General features: G+C 49.3%; 1 protein-coding gene across 1 annotated transcript in view; it reads left to right on the forward strand.

Moving 5' to 3' along the window:
- Positions 1-19,707, forward strand: part of LOC149461025 (uncharacterized) — a 28,678-nt gene that overhangs the window by 5,896 nt on the left and 3,075 nt on the right. Inside the window, exons 4-12 of the mRNA XM_089678933.1 lie at positions 7-178; positions 562-2,585; positions 2,700-2,733; positions 3,378-3,487; positions 4,533-4,624; positions 12,535-12,555; positions 16,340-16,466; positions 19,392-19,496; positions 19,583-19,706. Coding sequence (XP_089535059.1) covers positions 7-178; positions 562-2,585; positions 2,700-2,733; positions 3,378-3,487; positions 4,533-4,624; positions 12,535-12,555; positions 16,340-16,466; positions 19,392-19,496; positions 19,583-19,706 — 2,809 coding nt within the window. The remainder of the gene's footprint in view (positions 1-6; positions 179-561; positions 2,586-2,699; positions 2,734-3,377; positions 3,488-4,532; positions 4,625-12,534; positions 12,556-16,339; positions 16,467-19,391; positions 19,497-19,582; position 19,707) is intronic.

Below are 19,707 nucleotides of genomic sequence, written 5' to 3' on the forward strand. Positions count from 1 at the left end.
TGTCAGGTTCCTATAAGGTGTCAGGATGTCACTGTCTATTTCTCCATGGAGGAGTGGGAGTATTTAGAAGGAAATAAGGATCTCTACAAGGACGTCATGATGGAGGACCACCAGAAAGGACACAAGGATCTCTACAAGGACGTCATGATGGAGGACCATCACACCCTCCCGGATCCAGGTAAGATGTGTTGTATGTAGTCATTTTATCTTACAGAATTGGTGTATTTACTAGTTATGAAGCATCCTGACCTGTAGGGGGTTTAGCCGTTATTCGGTGCCCTGTACTCCACGACAGCAGATAACAAGTGGGTTCCTGCTATAGAGTTCATGCTTCATTGTGTACATACAAGTCAGCAGTTTTTGCAGGGGATCCATAATCTTGGCTCTTTGACCTCAGATTATCAGATAGCTGCTGCCGATTGGTCTCTGAAGTTGAAGATTCCACCAAACTCTTGAAGTTCTGATTGGTCAGAGAGGATTGATGGAGTTATGAATGGAGGAATCTTAGGAAGTCTGAATTTTTTCTTTCTGTTCTGACAAAACGTTTCTCGTTCCCTCTAGAGGAGACGCTGGCTGAAGATGCCTCTTCCAGAGGATTCCATCCCTGTCTTTCCATACACCGTTCTAAACGTAAAGAGGAGAAATGTATGAAAAGCTATCGGGAGGCTAATGGCCTGAGATGTGTGATGGCTGGTGAGAAGCAGAAGATGTGCCTGAGAGACATGACAGGGAGGGAGGGGAATAATAGACACATGAACTGTGTGACCCGTGTGCAGGAGGGAGAGAATCTTTCCACCACCCACCATAGTCATGAAGGTCCAGCCTTGTATGGAGGAGATCAGACACAATATATATCTACCCCAACGAAGGAGGGGGATCATTTCACCGACCTTCCCACTACCCACCTTAGTCATGAAGGTCCTGCCTTGTATGGAGAAGATCAGAGACAATATACAGCTACCCCAATGAAGAAGCGGGATCATTTCACCGACCTTCCCACCACCCACCATAGTCATGAGGGTCCAGCCTTGTATGGAGGAGATCAGACACAATATACATCTACCCCAATGAAGGAGGGGGATCATTTCACCGACCTTCCCACCACCCACCATAGTCATGAAAGTCCTGCCTTGTATGGAGGAGATCGGACAGAATTTATAGCTAGCCCACTGAATGAGGGGGAGCATTTCACTGACTTTCCCAACCCCCAACATACAGTTCCTCATAACCATGAAGTTCCAGCCTTGCAAAAAGAAGACCAGATACAATATATATCTACCCCTATTAAGGAGAGGGAAAATCTCACCGTGCTTCCATTCACCCAACATACATCTCATATTCATGAAGGTCCATCCTCATGTGGAGGAGACCAGACACACTATACATCTCCCCTGATGAAGGAGGGGGATCATTTCACTGACTTTCCCAACCCCCAACATCCATCTCCTCATAGCCATGAAGGTCCAGGCTGGTATGGAGATCTCAGAGGTCATACCCTGATGAAGAAGGAGCCCCGTCTGTTTATAGATGGGACCCCCCCACTGATAAAGAAGGATCCCTGTCTGTCCATAGATGGGACCCCCCCAAAAGATGACATATATAACCATAGAGACACTTTGCAGGGTCTGTGTACTAAAATTAAGGAGGAGCCCCGGTCATGTGAGGCAGTTAACCACACTGAGTCTGGCATCCATACTCCTAGAAGCAATCCACATTCATTTCCTTCTCATATCAAAGAAGAACCCCCCTCTTGTGAGGAAGTAGATCATCCCAGGAGTGGAACCAACTGCCTTACAAACAGTACACCATATCCTTCTTCTCGTATTGGGGTGGAAACCGTGTCATGTGTGGGAGGAGATTTCACAGATATTTTCTTACCCATAGACATGTATGAAGAACCAGAACTCACCGCATACGCACCAACTGACCAGCTGTACAGTGACACTGGAATTATGGGATACAACAGCTGGGATGTGGGATCTGATCCTCTCCACAACTCGATGTTTGTAACTTGCACTAAGCGTGGGGAAAACCTTTCCAATAGGATGCCTTCTCAGACCAATCAGAGATCTTGTGTAGCAGACAGACCCACCTCTTATCCTGACTGGTGGAGGACTTTTGGCGGCAGCCCGAATTTGATGGTGCCTGGGAGGGGGGCCAGTAGTGGGAAGTCTTTCTCTTACTACGAACGAGAGAGACGGTTTTCAAGGCAACCACGATTTCCTCCTAGAGACATGCCACGCTTCTTCTGCTTCGAATGTGGTAAGTATTTCTCCAGCAACCCGCACCTCATCCGCCATCAGCGCATTCACACCGGTGAGAAGCCATTTTCTTGTACCGAATGTGGGAAGAGCTTCAATCAGAAGTCCATCCTGGTGACTCACCAAAGGACCCACACAGGAGAAAAACCATTTGTGTGTTCGCTTTGTGGGAAATCCTTCATCAAGAGCTCCAACCTGGTCACCCACCAGCGGATCCATGGCGGAGAGAAACCATTCTGTTGTCCGGACTGTGGGAAGTCCTTCATGAAAAGTTCCAGCCTTGTAGCCCACCAAAGGACTCACCGAGGAAGGAAGCCGTTTCCTTTCTTCTAGGAAGCCGGGATTGGTGGAGGAGGTCAGCGTTGGGTGCCTGTATGCCTCCCATCCTCCAATCCTCATTTGGAGCATCTTCTGTCATCCTGCTCCTCCGTCTTCTAGAATGTGTCGGGATGGAAGTTCCGGTCTGGTGGAGGTGAGTGTGTCACTCGTGTGACTCTGCTGATCTCTGCCTGAACAGAGCTGTTTCCCCTGTGAGTCTGAATGGACTTTTCCACCATTCTATATTTATTTCTTGAATTTATAAGAGTTATTAAACATAAAACTGAATATATGATTCGAGCCAATCACTGTGATCGGAGTCTTTTACTGTCTTTCCATTGTCTCTGTGTTGGGACTCTACCACCGCTGCTTCCACCACCACCCCAATCTTCGCAGGTTCAATGTCAACACCAGCCAAAGGTTAGAATATCTCCACCCATTTGGGGGGGGGGGGCTACTCTCTTTATCTCTGGTCACCAAGGAGATATTTGTCCTGCTGACTGTCTAAGGGGGTTTTCTTTCATCCTGGTGAGCTGGCCTCTCACTTCTTGTTGTATCTCCAGGTCAGGAAGTCTCCCTGATGGGGTCAGAAACAGTCATAAAAATCTGACAGGGGTCCAACCCTTCCTCACTACCTCTAAAAAACATTTTTTTTGGCTTGTGTTGCGTTTTCATCCATCTTCATCTTTTCTGAGCTGGTAGAAACATGACTGTATGATGATGGGGGTGGGATATGGTGCACCATGTCCTCTCTGATTGGGCCAGGGGCTTTACCCAACTTGTCTTCTGTCTATGTAGCTGATCTCTTCTCGGCCTGGGGAAAGCATGGTGGTGGCACAGTAGATGGTGGAGAAGGTTTGTATGGAGTGGTTGGGTCATATGACCAGCTGGAGCCCCTGACGGTGAAGGTGGGGGAGGGGGATCCTGCACATTATTATAAGCTGTAGTAGGCCTTGTAGAGGATCTCCGGGCAGAACTGTCATTCCATTTGTTGTGGTGGGCCTTCCCTGTGTGGAAACACTGAGCACATGGCTCCAACAGTCACTGGGAGGGAGGAGTACAATAGCCAGTGTTCTTTAATGGCCCCTTTTCTTCCCAAGTTCGGTCTTACACAATCCTTTGAAGTCCTTCTAGTGTTAATGAGATGTACTGCTGGCCTTTACCCGCTAGATGGTGCAGCAAATATACCCTCTGCAGCACCCGGGAAGACCTAAGAGGGATGCTCCATCACTCCCGCTGTAGGGGACAGAACCTGGCTGATCCCACAGATTTAGTCATTACATCGAGGTCAGGCTGTATTGCCCTTGGGCTGAATGCAGAGTCCCCCGGTTTCAGTGTTGATGTATGAGAAGATCTCAGTGCATCTTCAAGGACAAGGCATGAAATTGGCGCATCCCCAGATCTGTGTTTTAGAAGGTGAAACTCTTCCGAGATGTTGAAAGAGTTCAGTGGTGATGAAGAGGTCTGACGAACCCCAACTGTGCTTAGAGAATGGGGGATGGGTGCAGTACTCCGTGCCACCCTTGTTTTCTTCAAAAATGGTCAGATCAGAATCTCCTGTCTGCACTAGGCAGTCAGGGAAGGTGACACGTTTGACAAAACACAATCCACACTAGAAGGAGTTAATATTTTTTTTGTTTTTCAAATATTTCAGTATTTTTTTTTTCTTTATATTATAAAAAAAATCCAGTGATGATGAAATACCACCAAAAGAAAGCTCTGTTTGTGTGAAAAAAATGATCACAATGTCATTTGGGTACCGTGTTGCATGACGGAGCAAGTAGCGCAGTGCTGAATAGCAAAAAAAATGGTCTGGTCATGAAGGGGGGAGAATTTTCTGGTCAAGTGGTTCAGAAATGCACATTTGTGAGACTTGGGTGGTGACCTCTTATTGACCTATACCTGGGCTCTCCTACTTCGCAACCCTTCAGGTTTCATTTCATATTCCATAAGTCCTACAATAATAGAGATACCTACAGAAGGGTCTACACCGATGCAGAACAAGGCGGCTCAGATAACCCACGCTCATACGTGGTGCGATTTTTGTTTGTAAACTCTTTCTTGAGTCAACTAATTTGTCTGAAAGCCTCCAAAATTTCATCCAGACCTACTTGAGTGGAATCCCAGACACGTTAAGCAGGCTTCATTACATGTGAGATGTTTCCACAACAATAATCACATTCACAGTTAGAATTTCCCTTTTTTCAAAAACATTTTCCATCTGGCTCCTTTGAACTTTACAATTGCAGAAACATCAGCTCACTGAAAACAAACGTTGATTTACCACCAATGGCCATTAGAGAATTAAAGGAACGTTCCGAATTCTAACCCCAAACGTGTTTCTTTTACAAGGTCCAGAAGACACATGGGACCTCCTAGGAGGAAGACCTGTCAGATCTACAGTGTATATATATATATATATATATATATATACATTGTATACAGTCCGGGGGAGGGGTGGACTCACTTCTGGGAGATACTGTATGTACAGTATGTATATATATATATATTATATATAGTGGTACAAAAAAGTACTTAGTCCCCACCAATTGTACAAGTTCTCCCACTTACAAAGATGAGAGAGGCCTGTAATTGGCATCATAGGGAGACCTCAACTATGAGAGACAAAATGAGAAAACAAATCCAGACAATCTCATTGGCTGATCTGGAAAGAATTTATTTGCAAATTATGGTGGAAAATAAGTATTTGGTGAATATGAAAAGTTCATGTCAATACTTTGTTATATATCCTTTGTTGGCAATGACAGAGGTCAGACGTTTCCTGGAAGTCTTCACAAGGTTGGCACACACTGTTGCTGGTATGTTGGCCCATCCTCCATGCAGATCTCCTCCTCCATGCAGATCTCCTCTAGAGCAGTGATGTTTTGGGGCTGTCGCTGGGCAACACGGACTTTCAACTCCCTCCAAAGGTTTTCTATGGGGTTGAGATCTGGAGACTGGCTAGGCCACTCCAGGACCTTGAAATGCTTCTTACGAAGCCACTCCTTCGTTGCCCGGGCGGTATGTTTGGGATCATTGTCATGTTGGAAGACCCAGCCACGTTTCATCTTCAGTCCCCTTGCTGATGGAAGGAGGTTTGCACTCAAAATCTCACGATACATGGCCCCATTCATTCTGTCCTGTACATGGACCTGGTCCCTTTGCGGAGAAACAGCCCCAAAGCACGATGTTGCCACCCCCATGCTTCACAGTAGGTATGGTGTTCTTTGGATGCAACTCAGCATTCTCTCTACTCCAAACAGGACGAGTTGTGTTTCTACCAAACAGTTCTATTTTGGTTTCATCTGACCATATGACATTCTCCCAATCCTCCTCTGGATCATCCAAATGCTCTCTAGCAAACCTCAGACGGGCCCCGGACATGTACTGGCTTAAGCAGGGGGACACGTCTGGCACTGCAGGATCTGAGTCCCTGGCGGCGTAGTGTGTTACTGATGGTAGCCTTTGTTACGTTGGTCCCAGCTCTCTGCAGGTCATTCACTAGGTCCCCCCTGTGGTCCTGGGATTTTTGCTCACCGTTCTTGTGATCATTTTGACCCCACGGGGTGAGATCTTGCGTGGAGCCCCAGATCGAGGGAGATTATCAGTGGTCTTGTATGTCTTCCATTTTCTAATTATTGCTCCCACAGTTGATTTGTTCACACCAAGCTGCTTGCCTATTGCAGATTCAGTCTTCCCAGCCTGGTGCAGGTCTACAATTTTGTTTCTGGTGTCCTTCGACAGCTCATTGGTCTTCACCATAGTGGAGTTTGGAGTGTGACTGTTTGAGGTTGTGGACAGGTGTCTTTTATACTGATAACAAGTTCAAACAGGTGCCATTGATACAGGTAATGAGTGCAGGAGGAGGAGCCTCTTAGAGAAGAAGGTCCAGGTCTGTGAGAGCCAGAAATCTTGCTTGTTTGTAGGTGACCAAATACATATTTTCCACCATAATTTGCAAATAAATTCTTTCCAGATCAGCCAATGTGATTGTCTGGATTTGTTTTCTCATTTTGTCTCTCATAGTTGAGGTCTCCCTATGATGCCAATTACAGGCCTCTCTCATCTTTGTAAGTGGGAGAACTTGCACAATTGGTGGGGACTAAATACTTGTTTGCCCCACTGTATATACATTGCATACAGTCCGGGGGAGGGGTGGATTCACTTCTGGGAGATACTGTATGTCATATTTAGTGTTTACCAAATCATCATTTCATTCTGCTTCCTAATATGCTGGTTGTCGGATTGTGAAACCTTGCCAGATGGACATATACAGTCAGGTCCATAAATATTGGGACATGGACACAATTCTAACATTTTTGGCTCTATACACCACAATGGATTTGAAATGAAACGAACAAGATGTGCTTTAACTGCAGACTGTCAGCTTTAATTTGAGGGTATTTACATCCAAATCAGGTGAACGGTTTAGGAATGACAACAGTTTGCATATATGCCTCCCACTTGTTAAGGGACCAAAAGTAATGGGACAAATGGCTTCTCAGCTGTTCCATGGCCAGGTGTGTGTTATTCCCTCATTATCCCAATTACAATGAGCAGATAAAAGGTCCAGAGTTAATTTCAAGTGTGCTATTTGCATTTGGAATCTGTTGCTGTCAACTCTCAAGATGAGACCCAAAGAGCTGTCACTATCAGTGAAGCCATCATTAGGCTGAAAAAACAAAACAAACCCATCAGAGAGATAGCAAAAACATTAGGCGTGGCCAAAACAACTGTTTGGAACATTCTTTAAAAGAAGGAACGCACCGGTGAGCCCAGCAACACCAAAAGACCCGGAAGACCACGGAAAACAACTGTGGTGGATGAGCGAAGAATTCTTTCCCTGGTGAAGAAAACACCCTTCACAACAGTTGGCCGGATCAAGAACACCCTCCAGGAGGTAGGTGTATGTGTGTCAAAGTCACCAATCAAGAGAAGACTTCACCAGAGTGAATACAGAGGGTTCACCACAAGATGGAAACCATTGGTGAGCCTCAAACACAGGAAGGCCAGATTAGAGTTTGCCAAACGACATGTAAAAAAGCCTTCACAGTTCTGGAACAACATCCTATGGACAGATGAGACCGACATCAACTTGTACCAGAGTGATGGGAAGAGAAGAGTATGGAGAAGGAACTGCTCATGGTCCTCAGCATACCACCTCATCAGTGATCATGGTGGTGGTAGTGTCATGGCGTGGGCATGTATGGCTGCCAATGGAACTGCTTCTCTTGTATTTATTGATGATGTGACGGCTGACAGAAGCAGCCGGATGAATTGTGAAGTGTTTCGGGAATATTATCGGCTCATATTCAGCCAAATGCTTCACAACTCATTGGACGCTTCACAGTGCAGATGGACAATGACCCAAAGCAGACTGCAAAAGACACCAAAGAAGTGGAATGTTCTGCAATGGCCAATCACCTGACCTGAATCCGATTGAGCATTTCACTTGCTGAAGACAAAACTGAAGGGAAAATGCCCCAAGAACAAGCAGGAACTGAAGACAGTTGCAGTAAAGGCCTGGCAGAGCATCACCAGGGATGAAACCCAGCGTCTGGTGATGTCTATGCGTTCCACACTTCAGGCTGTCATTGACTGCAAAGGATTTGTAACCAAGTATTAAAAAGTGAAAGTTTGATTTATGATTATTATTATGTCCCATTACTTTTGGTCCCTTAACAAGTGGGAGGCAGCTATGCAAACTGTTGTCATTCCTACACCGTCCACCTGATTTGGATGTAAATACCCTCAAATTAAAGCTGACAGTCTGCAATTAAAGCACATCTTGTTTGTTTCATTTCAAATCCATTGTGGTGTATAGAGCCAAAAATGTTAGAATTGTGTCCATGTCCCAATATTTATGGACCTGACTATAGATGTACCCAGGATAGGGTGTGTCCAGAGGGCATAATAAAACCCTAGAGCATACCTAACACCCCCCCCCCCCATCCTCAGATCCTTTAGTTGGGTGGAGCTGGCTTTGCAACATTCTCGCCAGGGACAAAAAAGATGGCTGCACACACAGCTCTAGTCTTGCCATCATAACTATTCAGGAGTTCTTCATGAGGATCAGGGACTTCTGTACATCAGAGTAGACCCATTCATCAGGTGATCCCAGCTCTGCAGGACACACCAGGCCGACTCCACCTAAACATTTTTCTGTTGCTTATGTCTGTTTTGTAATATCTTTTCTGTAAATTTTGTCTTCCATTGTTAAAGTGGAACTAAAGACAAAACTTTTTTTTTCAATTCGAGTGGAGTAAGGGAGGGTCATAACCCGGTCATGTGTCCCATTGGGGAGCTTTCCCTTCATTTCCTGTTTCATAGCCAAAACATGAAGTGAGAGGAAATTCCTCTAATGTTTGGGAATCCCTGGTTGTCACCAGAACTAGTGTCTCTACTGGAAGGTTTCAGCTCTCCACCTGTTCTGGTGACAGCCCAAAATTTGGGATTGTCCATCACTCTCGATGGTAACGGTCATCATGACAAATGGGGTGAATCTCCCTAACAGGAGCACAGACAACCATAGATATCTGGCAGGAGGTCTAATCCCTCTGACCAGGTCCAGGGACCAAACAAGGGTACAGATTGGAAGGGGGTCAATCTTTATTAGGTGTGAGTATGTACACCAGAGAGGAAAGTTGTCTGATTGGACACCAAACTCTTGAGAGGCTTCAGCGGCCATCTTGGGTGAGGGAACCTTTTAAATAAGGGAACCTTCGTCATTTTGGTACTTCTGGTGAATAAACGATCAGGGACAGGAACCTACTTGTGAAGGACAGGAACCTACTTGTGAGGGACAGGAACCTACTTGTGAAGGACAGGAACCTACTTGTGAGGGACAGGAGCCTACTTTTGAAGGACAGGAACCTACTTGTGAGGAACAGGAACCTACTTGTGAGGGACAGGAACCTACCTGTGAAGGACAGGAACCTACCGGTGAGGGACAGGAACCTACCTGTGAGGGACAGGAACCTACCTGTGAGGGACAGGAACCTACTTGTGAGGGACAGGAACCTACTTGTGAGGGACAGGAACCTACCTGTGAGGGACAGGAACCTACTTGTGAGGGACAGGAACCTACTTGTGAGGGACAGGAGCCTACTTGTGAGGGACAGGAACCTACCGGTGAGGGACAGGAACCTACTTGTGAGGGACAGGAACCTACTTGTGAGGGACAGGAACCTACTTGTGAGGGACAGGAGCCTACTTGTGAGGGACAGGAGCCTACTTGTGAGGGACAGTATTAAGTGTAGAGAGAGGTTCCAGATGAGGAAGGCTTCTTATTTATTGGTTACACTCTGGTGCTGGATATGGAGGTGTGGAGTCGGTACAGGCTGCAGAATTATCCAGAACTTTTCCGGGAAGGGACACTACCCCCACTAACTAGCTGTCCTCTGGTAGAACACATCCATATAATACTCAGACTGGATTGTTCTGGATCACTATATATGTACATCAGGGCCAAGGGCTGGCTGGTCTTCAGCTCATTTTCTCGAGATGTATAAAGGATATTGGTGTATCGTACATTGTGTGTGAGATTATTCCCCATCTACAACCGAGTGACCACCTCATCAGGAATAACCTTCTCGATCCCCTTCAGTCTGGATTTCCTCCTCAATACTCCACAGAAACTGCTCTCCTAAATCTCACCATCTACTAATGGCTAAAACCAATGGACACCATTCTGTACTCCTACCCCTGGACCTCTCTGCTGCCTTGGCCATAGTGGACCACCCTTCCTCCTCCGCAAAAAACTCCACCACTTTAGACTCCATGACTGTATTCTTCACTGGTTTTCATCCTACTGATCCCACCCCACCTTCAGTGTCACAATATTACTTCCCCCTTTCCTCTTTCGGTCAGGGTCCCCCAAGGTTCTGTTCTTGGACCTCCCCTAGTCTCCATCTACACCTCCTCCCATGGCTTTCAATACCATCTCTATGCCGATGACACCCAAATCTATCTCTGTACCCTCAACTCACTCCATCTCCCCACACATCACTAATCTACTAACAGACATATCACACTGGATTACACACCACTTCCTCCAACTGTATCCAAAACTGAGCCCATAATATTACCCCCCCGATCCGATCACTGTCCAAATCATGCCACCTCAACCTCCGACAGATCTCCAAAATACGCCCCTTCCTGACCAATTACGTTACAGAGCTTCTAATTCACTGGTCATCTCCCGCAACTCCCTCTTCATTGGATGACCTTTATAGGCCACCCCCCCTCCAGTCTACAATGAATGCTGCTGCCAGGCTCATCCACCTTACCAAACATTCAGTGTCCTCCACCCCTCTCTGCCAATCCCTCCACTGGTCTCCATTCAGTGTCCTCCACCCCTCTCTGCCAATCCCTCCACTGGTCTCCATTCAGTGTCCTCCACCCCTCTCTACCAATCCCCCCACTGGCCTCCACTCAGTGTCCTCCACCCCTCTCTGCCAATCCCTCCACTGGTCTCCATTCAGTGTCCTCCACCCCTCTCTACCAATCCCCCCACTGGCCTCTCCAATCATTGTCCTCCACCCCTCTCTGCCAATCCCTCCACTGGCCTCTCCAAACAGTGTCCTCCACCCCTCTCTGCCAATCCCTCTACTGGCCTCTCCAAACAGTGTCCTCCACCCCTCTCTGCCAATCCCTCCACTGGCCTCTCCAATCAGTGTCCTCCACACCTCTCTACCAATCCCTCCACAGGCCTCCATTCAGTGTCCTCCACCACTCTCTACCAATCCCTCCATTCAGTGTCCTCCATCCCTCTCTGCCAATCCCTCCACTGGCCTCCACTCAGTGTCCTCCATCCCTCTCTGCCAATCCCTCCACTGGCCTCCACTCAGTGTCCTCCACCCCCCTCTACCAATCCCTCCACTGGCCTCCACTCAGTGTCCTCCACCCCTCTCTGCCAATCCCTCCACTGGCTTCCATTCAGTGTTCTCCACCCCTCTCTGCCAATCCCTCCACTGGTCTCCACTCAGTGTCCTCCACCCCTCTCTACCAATCCCTCCACTGGCCTCCACTCAGTGTCCTCCACCCCTCTCTGCCAATCCCTCCACTGGCCTCCACTCAGTGTCCTCCACCCCTCTCTACCAATCCCTCCACTGGCCTCCACTCAGTGTCCTCCACCCCTCTCTGCCAATCCCTCCACTGGCTTCTTCTCACCCAATGAATTAAATTCAAAATACTAACAACAACTTACAAATCCATCCACAACTTGGCCCCCCAGCGACATCACCAACCTGGTCTCAAAATACCAACCAAATTGTTCTCTCAGCTCCTCCCAAGACCTCCTGCTCTCTAGCTCCCTTGTCTCCTCCCATGCTCATCTGCAGGACTTCTCCAGAGCCTCTCCCATCCTCTGGAATACTCTACCCCAATCTGTTTATCTCCTACTCTATCCTCTTTTAGATGATCCCCGAAAACACTTCTCTTTAGAGAAAACTACTCTGTCCCCATCTAACAACTGTACTATTATCTTCCCCATCAGCCCATCCTCCACAGTTTTTACCCCTCCCCCCCCCCCCTTAGATTGTAAGCTCCTGGGAGCCGGGCTCTCTGATTCCCCCTTGTATTGAATTGTACTGTAACTGTACTGTTTGCCCTCATGTTGTACATCGCTGCGCAGACTGTTGGCGCTATAAATCCCGTGTGATAATAATGATGATGATGAAGTGTCAGTGTTGGTATAACACAAAATGGCTGCCTTCATAGAGGAGACTCTGCAGCCATTGGCTCCTTCTGCCTCTATTGTCCCATCTGTCCCAGCTTCTTACAGTGATTGGTCTGCTGTGGTCATGTGACTCCTCCAGCCCAGTACTAGAGGGAAAGAAATGTGTCCACATGGCCGTCAGTGTGACTGCAGAGACTCTGGTATGATGGCTGAGACTGGAGCTCCCAGAATCCCCTGGGCTGTGATATCACAACTTCCTGTGTCACCATGAATGAGGTTCCCCTTCTCTGCTGAGAGGTAATCAGACTTTGCTGTGTTATAATCCTGTGTGGAGTGTAATCCTGTGATTGGTCCCCCGAGGTGCCTGTCCATCCTGACCGTAATAATGTCCCTGAACCCATACACCCGCCCCCCTGACCGACCGATCGCCTGGACCTCACCGACTGACTGCATGGACCGCACTGACTGTAATAATGTCCCTGAACCCGTCTACCCGCCCCCCTGACCAACCGATCGCCTGGACCTCACCGACTGACTGCATGGACCGCACTGACTGTAATAATGTCCCTGAACCCATACACCCGCCCCCCTGACCAACCGATCGCCTGGACCGCACTGACCGTAATAATGTCCCTGAACCCGTCTACCCGCCCCCCTGACCAACCGATCGCCTGGACCGCACTGACTGTAATAATGTCCCTGAACCCATCTACATGGCCGACCGATCGCCTGGACCTCACCGACTGATTGCATGGACCGCACTGACTGTAATAATGTCCCTGAACCCATATACCCGCCCCCCTGACCGACGATCGCCTGGACCGCACCGACTGATTGCATGGACCGCACTGACTGTAATAATGTCCCTGAACCCATACACCCGCCCCCCTGACCGACCGATCGCCTGGACCACACCGACCGTAATAATGTCCCTGAACCCATCTACATGGCCGACCGATCGCCTGGACCGCACCGACTGATTGCATGGACCGCACTGACTGTAATAATGTCCCTGAACCCATACACCCGCCCCCCTGACCAACCGATCGCCTGGACCTCACCGACTGATTGCATGGACCGCACTGACTGTAATAATGTCCCTGAACCCATACACCCGCCCCCCTGACCAACCGATCGCCTGGACCTCACCGACTGATTGCATGGACCGCACTGACTGTAATAATGTCCCTGAACCCATACACCCGCCCCCCTGACCAACCGATCGCCTGGACCTCACCGACTGATTGCATGGACCGCACTGACTGTAATAATGTCCCTGAACCCATATACCCGCCCCCCTGACCGACCGATCGCCTGGACCGCACCGACCGTAATAATGTCCCTGAACCCATCTACATGGCCGACCGATCGCCTGGACCTCACCGACTGACTGCATGGACCGCACTGACTGTAATAATGTCCCTGAACCCATCTACCCGCCCCCCTGACCGACCGATCGCCTGGACCGCACCGACCGATCGCCTGGACCGCACCGACCGATCGCATGGACCGCACTGACCGTAATAATGTCCCTGAACCCATCTACCCGCCCCCCTGACCGACCAATTGCCTGGACCGCACCAACCGATTGCCTGGACTGCACCGACCGTAATAATGTCCCTGAACCCGTCTTCCCGACCGACCGATCGCCTGGACCGCACTGACTCTAATAATGTCCCTGAACCCATACACCCGCCCCCCTGACCGACCGATCGCATGGACCGCACTGACTCTAATAATGTCCCTGAACCCATACACCCGCCCCCCTGACCAACCGATCGCCTGGACCTCACCGACTGATTGCATGGACCGCACTGACTGTAATAATGTCCCTGAACCCATACACCCGCCCCCCTGACCAACCGATCGCCTGGACCTCACCGACTGATTGCATGGACCGCACTGACTGTAATAATGTCCCTGAACCCATATACCCGCCCCCCTGACCGACCGATCGCCTGGACCGCACCGACCGTAATAATGTCCCTGAACCCATCTACATGGCCGACCGATCGCCTGGACCTCACCGACTGACTGCATGGACCGCACTGACTGTAATAATGTCCCTGAACCCATCTACCCGCCCCCCTGACCGACCGATCGCCTGGACCGCACTGACCGTAATAATGTCCCTGAACCCATCTACCCGCCCCCCTGACCGACCGATCGCCTGGACCGCACCGACCGATCGCCTGGACCGCACCGACCGATCGCATGGACCGCACTGACCGTAATAATGTCCCTGAACCCATCTACCCGCCCCCCTGACCGACCAATTGCCTGGACCGCACCAACCGATTGCCTGGACTGCACCGACCGTAATAATGTCCCTGAACCCGTCTTCCCGACCGACCGATCGCCTGGACCGCACTGACTCTAATAATGTCCCTGAACCCATACACCCGCCCCCCTGACCGACCGATCGCATGGACCGCACTGACTGTAATAATGTCCCTGAACCCATCTACCCGCTCCCTGATGTATACGGGGGGGTGTTTGTGTATTGTATACGGGGGGGGGGGGGTTGTGTATTATATACGGGGGGGTTGTGTATTATATATTATATACAGGGTGTGTATTGTGTACGGGGGGGTTGTGTTTCGTATGGGGGGGTTGTGTATTGTATACGGGGGGGTTGTATATTATATACAGGGGTATGTATTGTATATGGGGGGGGGTTGTGTATTATATACAGGGGTGTGTATTACATACGGGGGGATGTGCATTACATACGGGGGGTTGTGTATTATATACGGGGGGGTTTGTGTATTATATATTATATACGGGGGGGGTGTACATTATATATGGGGGGGTTGTGTATTATATACGGGGGGGATGTGCATTACATACGGGGGGGATGTGCATTACATACGGGGGGGATGTGCATTACATACGGGGGGGATGTGCATTACATACGGGGGGAGGGTTGTGTATTATATACGGGGGGGGTTGTGTATTGTATATGGGGGGGGATGTGCATTATATACGGGGGGAGGGTTGTGTATTATATACGGGGGGGATGTGCATTACATACGGGGGGGGATGTGCATTACATACGGGGGGAGGGTTGTGTATTATATACGGGGGGGGTTGTGTATTGTATATGGGGGGGGATGTGCATTATATACGGGGGGAGGGTTGTGTATTATATACGGGGGGGTGTATTGTATACAGGGGGGTTGTGTATTGTATACGGGGGTGGATGTGCATTATATACAGGGGGGGGGGTTGTGTATTATATATATGGGGCGGGGGGTTGTGTATTATATACGGGGGGTTGTGTATTGTATACAAGTGGGGGGTTGTGTATTATATACGGGGGGGGGGTTGTGTATTATATACGGGGGGGGGGTTGTGTATTGTATACAGGGGGGGGTTGTGTATTATATACAGGGGTGTGTATTGTATCGGGGGGGGGGAGTGTGTATTGTATACGGAGGGGGGGGAGTGTGTATTGTATACGGGGGGTTGTGTATTGTATACGGGGGGGGGGGGGTTGTGTATTGTATACGAGAGGGGGGGGGTTGTGTATTGTATACGGGGGTTGTGTATTGTATACGAGAGGGGGGGGGTTGTGTATTGTATACAGGGGTGTGTATTGTATACGGGGGGGGGGGGGTTGTGTATTGTGTACGGGGGTGTGTATTGTATATGGGGGGGGGGGTTGTGTATTGTATACGAGAGGGGGGGGGTTGTGTATTGTATACAGGGGTGTGTATTGTATACGGGGGGGGGGAGTGTGTATTGTATACGGGGGGGGGGAGTGTGTATTGTATACGGGGGGGGTGGGTTGTGTATTGTATACAGGGGTGTGTATTGTATACGGGGGGGGGGGGGGGGGTTGTGTATTGTATACGGGGGGGGGGGTTGTGTATTGTATACAGGGGGTGTATTATATACAGAGGACATGTATTATAGATTGGGGGGCAGTTCCTTGTATACATTGGGGGTTCGGCAATGTATTATATACTGGGGGGGGGGGGCATTAGTCATGGCCTGTCAGGTGTACATAGGTGATCTCCTCTGTACAGGATATGTAATAATTAGTATTGGCCGTCTTCATGTTGTTTTCTCTTTTAAGGTCACCAATGGTCAGTTCTACATCCCAACATCCACAACTGACCAATTCACCCGGCATGGACGGCACCAACATAGCCAAGAGGATACTGAACCTGACCCTAGAGATCGTCTACCTGCTAACCGGAGAGGTGAGGAGGATTCTGGGAGGTCACATGACATCACTCTTATCTCTATTAATAAAACACAGACCTGACCGGAGAGGTGAGGGGGATTCTGGGAGGTCACATGACATCACTCTTATCTCTATTAATAAAACACAGACCTGACCGGAGAGGTGAGGAGGATTCTGGGAGGTCACATGACATCACTCTTATCTCTATTAATAAAACACAGACCTGACCGGAGAGGTGAGGGGGATTCTGGGAGGTCACACGACATCACACAGACCTGACCGGAGAGGTGAGGGGGATTCTGGGAGGTCACACGACATCACACAGACCTGATCGGAGAGGTGAGGGGGATTCTGGGAGGTCACACGACATCACACAGACCTGACCGGAGAGGTGAGGAGGATTCTGGGAGGTCACACGACATCACACAGACCTGACCGGAGAGGTGAGGAGGATTCTGGGAGGTCACACGACATCACACAGACCTGACCGGAGAGGTGAGGAGGATTCTGGGAGGTCACACGACATCACACAGACCTGACCGGAGAGGTGAGGAGGATTCTGGGACAGCTTTTCATTTCTGAATGGCTTAGTCCATGTTCCTAGAAAAGACTCCAAAAAAATATGACTTTTCATTGGAGGTTCCTCCTGCTGTGGCTTTTGGTTGGGGATGGTCTAGTCGTGGTTCCAACAGGTCAGCCACTGCCTCCTTCTGTCCAGGAGATTCCCTGGCCTCTGTACATCATCCTGCTGGAAAATGTCCTCTCTATCAACTGCAGGTTATAGCCGGCAGCTCTGATCATTGTAATCTGACGGCAGGGAAGCCTCCCCACTCTCAGTATACGACAAGCGGAGAGGATTGCTCCATCCACATCAATAATGAACGGACAAATACACTATATTGCCAAAAGTGATCCCCCCCCCTTTCCATATCATGTAATTCAGGTGTTCCAATCCTCTCCCAATCATGTGATTCAGGTGTTCCAATCCTCTCCCAATCATGTGATTCAGGTGTTCCAATCCTCTCCCAATCATGTGATTCAGGTGTTCCAATCCCCTCCATATCATGTGATTCAGGTGTTCCAATCCTCTCCCAATCATGTGCTTTAGGTGTTCCAATCCCCTCCATATCATGTGATTCAGGTGTTCCAATCCCCTTCCAATCATGTGATTAAGGTGTTCCAATCCCCTCCATATCATGTGATTCAGGTGTTCCAATCCCCTCCATATCATGTGATTCAGGTGTTCCAATCCCCTCCATGGACACAGGTGTATACAATCAAGCCCCTAGGCATGCAGACTGCTTCTACAAACATTGGTGAAAGAATGGGTCGCTCTCAGGAGCTCCGTGACCCCAAGCGTGGTCCCGTGATAGGTGGCCACCTGGGCAATAAGTCCATCCGTGACATTTCCTGGCTACTAAATATTCCACGCTCAACTGTTAGTGGGATTATAACAAAGTGGAAGCAACTGGGAACAACAGCCACTCAGCCACCAAGTGGTAGGCCACGTCACATGACAGGGCGGGGTCAGCGCATGCTGAAGCGCACAGTGCGCAGAAGTCGCCAACTGTCTGCAGAGTCAATAGCTAAAGACCTCCAAACTTGGTGTGGCCTTCAGATGAGCCCAACAACAGTGCGTAGAGAGCTTCATGGAATGGGTTTCCATGGCCGAGCAGCTGCATCCAAGCCTTCCATCACCAAGTGCAATGCAAAGTGTCGGATGACGTGGTGTAAAGCACGCCGCCACTGGACTCTAGAGCGGTGGAGGCGTGTTCTCTGGAGGGACCAATCACGCTTCTCTGTCTGGCAATCCCATGGATGTTTCTGGGTTTGTCGGTTGGCAGGAGAACGGTACTTGCCTGACTGCATGGTGCCAAGTGTAAAGTGTGGTGGAGGGGGGATTATGGTGTGGATCGTTTCTCAGGGGTTGGGCTTGGCCCCCTAGTTCCAGTGAAGGGAACTCTTAAGGCGACATTTTGGACAATTTCCTGCTCCCAACTTTGTGGGAGGAGTTTGGGGATGGCCCCTTCCTGTTCCAACATGACTGCACACCAGGGCACAAAGCAAGGTCCATAAAGACATGGAGGAGCCAGTTTGGGGTGGAGGAACTTGACTGTCCTGCACAGAGTCCTGACCTCAACCCCATAGAACACCTTTGGGATGAATTAGAGCGGAGACTGCGAGCCAGGCCCCCTCCCCCGACATCAGTGCCTGACCTGACAAATGTGCTTCTGGAAGAATGGTCCAACCTTCCCATAGACACCCTCCTAAACCTTGTGGACGGCCTTCCCAGAAGAGTTGAAGCTGTTATAGCTGCAAAGGGCGGGGCCAACTCAATATTGAACCCTACGGACTAAGACTGGGGGGCCATTAAAGGTCATGTGTGTGGAAAGGGCGGGGCCAACTCAATATTGAACCCTACGGGCTAAGACTGGGGGGCCATTAAAGGTCATGTGTGTGGAAAGGGCGGGGCCAACTCAATATTGAACCCTACGGGCTAAGACTGGGGGGCCATTAAAGGTCATGTGTGTGGAAAGGGCGGGGCCAACTCAATATTGAACCCTACGGACTAAGACTGGGGGGCTATTAAAGGTCATGTGTGGGGAAAGGCCGGCCGCCCAATACTTGGGGCAATATAGTATGTATGGGCTGTCTTAGGATGTTTCTTAATCTACTGATCTTGTGTCTTGAGGAACTCTAAAAAAAAAAGAATTTACATTGAGTACAAAACTCCTACTATTGTAAAATGGGTAAATAAAAGGTGTAAGGAAACAAATTGGAGCCACATCACCTTGTACAGGTTTGACTCCACTTCAACCCACCTAGAAATGGCTGACCTGCATAGATAGCTTGAAGGTGTTTTTAGGTTTCAGGGTTCTGAAATTGGAGTTTGAGGAATGATGAAATGATTGTTTTTATATTTTGTCTCTGATTATGGCAGAGCTCCATCACCGTTCCTCCACCTCGCTGTGTGACGCCTGAAAGGAACAAGAAGCAGAAGATCCTGGAACTGGCCAACCGGATCATCGAGCTGCTGACAGGAGAGGTGAGCGGTGCCGGGAATTCTGGGACATTCTCCAGTAACAGACAAGGGATGTGTCTGGATGGTGACTGTATCATTGTGTGTGTCAGGTTCCTATAAGGTGTCAGGATGTCACTGTCTATTTCTCCATGGAGGAGTGGGAGTATTTAGAAGGACACAAGGATCTCTACAAGGACGTCATGATGGAGGACCACCACAGCCTCCTGGCTCCAGG

Source organism: Staurois parvus, unplaced genomic scaffold (assembly GCF_062004578.1).
Source record: "Staurois parvus isolate SC_StPar_1 unplaced genomic scaffold, SC_StPar_1.0 ptg000212l, whole genome shotgun sequence".
In the NCBI taxonomy this organism is placed as follows: domain Eukaryota; kingdom Metazoa; phylum Chordata; class Amphibia; order Anura; family Ranidae; genus Staurois; species Staurois parvus.